At 38.4% G+C, this 5,270-nt stretch overlaps 1 protein-coding gene across 1 annotated transcript; it reads left to right on the top strand.

Annotated features, from left to right (window-relative positions):
- Positions 1 to 199: 199 nt before the first annotated feature.
- Positions 200 to 2,447, top strand: LOC18046011 (9-cis-epoxycarotenoid dioxygenase NCED3, chloroplastic). Its single transcript, XM_006442173.2, has one exon. The coding sequence runs from the start codon at positions 374 to 376 to the stop codon at positions 2,192 to 2,194; it is 1,821 nt and encodes a 606-aa protein (XP_006442236.1). The 5' UTR covers positions 200 to 373; the 3' UTR covers positions 2,195 to 2,447.
- Positions 2,448 to 5,270: the final 2,823 nt, after the last annotated feature.

Genomic DNA, 5,270 nt, shown 5'->3' with positions numbered 1-5,270 from the left:
TTTTTAAAAAAGAAACTTAATGAGAAGGAAGAAGAGGTGGTCGTGTCAAAGAAATAAGCAACACCTCGTTTTAATCACTAAATTCAAAATCTACTCTTAAAATCGAACACGTGGTCTTCTTTTACATGTCTAGAGTGGACCTGCTTCTGCTTCTGCTTTCCCCCTTTAAATACCCCCCCTTGCACCTCTCCCCCCAAACAACACTTAAAAGACTCTGAATAGTCAATACTCAAAAGCACTTAAACGTTAAGCGATTCCCTGAAAATCTTACAGTCCTACTTAACTCGCATTACAAGTTTACAACTACTCCCGCTGCTACTACTAGAAGTGCTTCTTCTTCAAATACACTTGCGAAAATAGAGAATCAATCCTCATGGCGGCAGCAACTACTACTTCTTCACTCATAGACTTGGGCTCTTGTAAAGATTCTTGTTCTTCTCCGTCTTTTTCTTCTTCAAGAGCAAGAATGGCTTTTAGTTTAAAAAAGCCCACCGAAATCACTTGCTCTCTTCAAACACCTTCCATTCTTCATTTCCCCAAGCAGTCCCCAAAATACCCTCCATCACCTGCAGCTTCCCCTCCTCCATCTTCTCCTCCTCTTACAACTAAGCAGCAACCCAAGGAAAATGACAATTTCGCCCCTTCAAAATGGAACTTCTTACAAAAAGCAGCAGCTTTAGCCTTGGACGCAGTCGAAAACGCATTGGTTTCTCAAGAGCGTCAGCATCCTCTCCCCAAAACAGCCGACCCCACCGTCCAAATCGCCGGAAACTTCTCTCCGGTGCCCGAAAAACCCGTCTGCCAGAACCTTCCCACTACCGGAAAGGTCCCCGACTGCATTCAAGGCGTCTACGTCAGAAACGGAGCCAACCCACTTCACGAACCGGTCGCCGGCCACCATTTCTTCGACGGAGACGGCATGGTTCATGCAGTCAAATTCAACAAAGGCTCTGTCAGCTATTCTTGTCGTTTCACTGAAACAAACCGTTTTGTTCAAGAACGTAGCTTAGGCCACCCCGTATTCCCCAAAGCCATTGGCGAGCTTCACGGCCACACGGGCATCGCAAGATTGCTTCTCTTCTACAGCAGAGCGCTCTTCGGTCTCGTTGACCCCAGCCACGGCACTGGCGTTGCCAACGCCGGCCTTGTTTACTTCAACAACCGTTTGTTGGCCATGTCTGAAGATGACTTGCCTTATCACGTGCGCGTCACTCCATCCGGCGACCTCAAAACGGTCGGCCGTTTCGACTTCAGCGGCCAGCTCAAGTCCACGATGATAGCTCATCCGAAAGTTGATCCCGTGACGGGTGATTTGTTTGCTCTGAGTTATGACGTTGTCAAGAAGCCTTACTTGAAGTACTTTCGGTTTTCGCCCCAAGGGATCAAGTCTCCGGACGTTGAGATTCCCCTTGAGGAGCCTACAATGATGCATGATTTCGCAATCACTGAGAATTTTGTTGTGGTGCCTGACCAGCAAGTGGTGTTCAAGTTGAATGAGATGATCCGAGGTGGCTCCCCGGTGATTTATGACAAGAACAAGGTGTCAAGATTTGGGATTTTGGACAAGAATGCCACCGATGCTTCCAAAATGAAGTGGATTGACGCCCCTGATTGCTTCTGTTTCCATCTTTGGAATGCTTGGGAAGAGCCTGAGAGGGATGAAGTTGTTGTAATTGGGTCCTGTATGACTCCTGCCGACTCCATTTTCAACGAATGTGATGAGAGTCTGAAGAGTGTTTTGTCCGAAATTAGACTCAATCTAAAGACCGGCGAGTCCACTCGCCGCCCCCTTATCTCCGAGGATGAGCAAGTGAACTTGGAAGCCGGAATGGTGAACAGAAACTTGCTCGGAAGAAAGACCCGTTTCGCGTACTTAGCCCTCGCCGAGCCATGGCCTAAAGTTTCAGGTTTTGCCAAAGTTGATCTCTTAACCGGACAAGTAAACAAGTTTATTTATGGAGGTCAAAGGTACGGTGGCGAGCCTTTGTTCTTTCCGAGAGACCCCAATTCGGAGAATGAGGATGATGGCTACATTCTCGCTTTTGTACATGATGAAAAGGAGTGGAAATCAGAGCTGCAAATTGTTAACGCAATGACTCTGGAGCTTGAAGCTACAGTTAAGCTTCCATCTCGAGTTCCTTATGGCTTCCACGGGACGTTCATAAGCGCGAAAGATTTGGCCAAGCAGGCCTAAATTGCAAGAATTAATCAAGAACGATCGAAGCTTATTAAGGAGAGATTTACCAGAGGGATGCTTGCATACACGTCCCCGGAATCTGCTCCTCTGTTTTTAGAATTTTTTTTTTTTCTATTTGGGATTTTACAGTGAGAGGTTTTGAGAGAGACCAGCTTGTAGCTTGTTGGTGTAGCTAGCATTGGAGCTCAGCTGGTTTCTGCTTATTCTTTCACTATTGTGTATAATAAATTAAGTACATAAATTACAACAACATATATTATATATATATAATGTGTATTTCTATATACATATATATACACATATGATCATGTCTCTACCTCTACGTATCATTTATCCTCTGTTTTACTCTGTTTCACTTTCTGTCCATTTTGTAAATTTTTTAATTTCTGCCACCGTGGACACTGTTCTTCAAATTAAAAAAGATTCTTTTTTTTTTCTGTTTAGATAATTGACAGTTTGGTCTATTTCAAAGAAATTAACAATCATAACAATGGAGAAATTAGATCGAAACACGTTGACGTATATAATCATATATATTTGCCAGATTAGTTTGATATTATTATGTTTCAATGATTTTACCAATGGGGAAGTTAGCAGCGGCAGCATTTGATTGGCGTTCGTTGATCAGTAGGTTCATTAACCTGCCAATAACATGATGAAACATCATTGTACTATCAAATATCAGCTCAAAAAAGATTATAAAAAAAAAAATCAAACACTTTCATTAGTAGTAAGATTTTTCACCTGCCGACTTGGGAGGTGGACTTGACTTAATAATATCTATCTAAATCTCAATTGAGAGAGGATATAATTACACGTCAACTTTTAACTTTTGAAATGTCAATGAACGTTTCTGGAAGTTGAGTGGAGATGCCCTTTTGTACAATTTGGCATATGCACAATGTTTTGTAATGCAAAATAGGTTTCGTTTTGTACATATGGGACACCCCTTGAAAAATATCAGTGAGCTTGTGAAATATCAAGGATTTTTTTATTGATCTTATTGGCACATTGTGGAGAAAGATAAAAAGCAACGAGAGCACAAAGTTGCCATGCCATTTGCTGAAGATAGAATAAACTGATAACAAATAGCGGCTGCACACATTTTCATTGTTGATGAAAAACACATCGATGAACTATAAGCATTGAATGAAAGCCCTCCAATAATTGAGACGCTCCCTTGCCATTTGAATAGTGTTTTGGTTCTTTGAGGGTCATCTCCCAAATGGGGTTTTTCATCATGTCATTTGGCACTAAATGAACCAAATAGACTAATGACTTGGCCACCACAAAAACTAAAGAAATAGGTGCAACAAGGATAGGGCTTTTTCTGTTCACATTGAGTGTGGATTGTACTTGTGCCTCAGTATGTAGGATAAGTGTGTGTCTTTTCTCTTCTTGGCCTTAAAAGGGTTTCGAATTATCGGTATGCTGCAGGCTAAGTCATGGCCTTGTTTTGTTTTTTGATATCAAGAATCAATGTGATGTGCATTATGCTCGCTTTCTGATGTTGAGATGAGATGAAACATGTAAGCTTTGAGTCAGAGACTTGCATAAAGAGGATAGCAGTTTGATCTGAATTCATTTATCCTATTACTGATTCCACAGGATGCATAGAGTTTCTGAACTGGACTGAAAACTTGAAACATACAGAAGCCATATCCCCATCTTGGTGTCAACGTTTACTCCCACAACACTAGGCTGAGTAGTTGGCTAAAAGACAATAATGAACAATTTTTTTTTCTTTTAAAAATACTACATAAATGTAAATCAAATTCTTTTTTACTATAACCATGCTTGATATTGAGGTACTGTAACTTTTAAATTACAGCTGTTGTGGAAAAAAAAACTGTAACTATGAAATAAAAATTAATAATATGTAATAAATATAAAATTTAAATAACAATTTTGACAAAATTATTAAAGATATAATAAATTTTCTATTATACAAGTGAAAAATCATATTATCTAATTTACAACAACTAATGTTTACCAAACACTTTAATTAATGTTGTATTTTAAAAACTACAAATACCCAATTTTAATCCTAAACGTACCCTGTATATGGTGTGAATAGGACTCCAAAACTCAAAAAGGAATTTGAATAATAAGCTGTGATGATACAGCTGTTGAACCACCTAAACCCACCCCAAGTTCCGTTTTGTTTTATATCATCTGCCTTGCACAGACATGATTTTTGTAAGAAGACTATTACAAAGCCCAAAATTTATCGAGGGCAAAAATAAAGAAGCCATAAATTTAAACTAGTTATGACCCAGGGGCTAACAATCAGAACTATAATAAAGAACATAAAATTGAATCAGTTGTAACATAAATTGGTTAAACTTAAGGAGGCCAAATATAAAATATGCATAAAATTTGGTATGTTTCAAATTTCATCTTTATTTTTATTTTTAATTTTTTTATGGGATGGGCTGGCCAGGTACCTTCATACCTACACGTTATTTCCCCTTGAATTAATCCCAAAATATTTATATTAAATTATGAGTTGACAGATAATGTTGCATCCGGTAATTAAACGGCGAATGATTTTTTTTAATATTTTTTAAGATTATTTAACGTGTACCTTTATAATCCACATGATCGGTGCTACTTGATTTGCGATGAATATTTCAAAATAAATTGAGATTTGAGGCGCAACTCTTTTGATATCATCATATACCCAATCATTTTCATTTTATTTGAGGAGATCGGCAAATATCCTCCTACAGTTTCTAGGTTTTACCATTTATCTTTATAATTGTCATAATACTTCGTTACTGCCCAATGTCAAAACTTTAATTAAAAACTCATTATTTTGCCCATAAAACAACCATTTTCTTTTTGTTAAAAATTTGATATTACAAGGATAATAAGATTTTGTGAAAACTGCGAAAGGTTAAGTGGTAAAACTAAAAAATTGCTGAAGGGAAAGTGTCCATCTTCCTTCATTATTAATTTATGACAGTGCATCCCACTCCATCCTACACAAATGAAATAACTTCCTTCCAAGTTCGCTTAAGGTGAGGAAATATGAAACACAACACCTCGAAATATAGATCATCTCGAATTA

Source organism: Citrus clementina, unplaced genomic scaffold (assembly GCF_000493195.1).
Source record: "Citrus clementina cultivar Clemenules unplaced genomic scaffold, Citrus_clementina_v1.0 scaffold_3, whole genome shotgun sequence".
NCBI classification, from domain to species: domain Eukaryota; kingdom Viridiplantae; phylum Streptophyta; class Magnoliopsida; order Sapindales; family Rutaceae; genus Citrus; species Citrus x clementina.
This window is presented reverse-complemented; position numbering and strand designations above follow the sequence as displayed.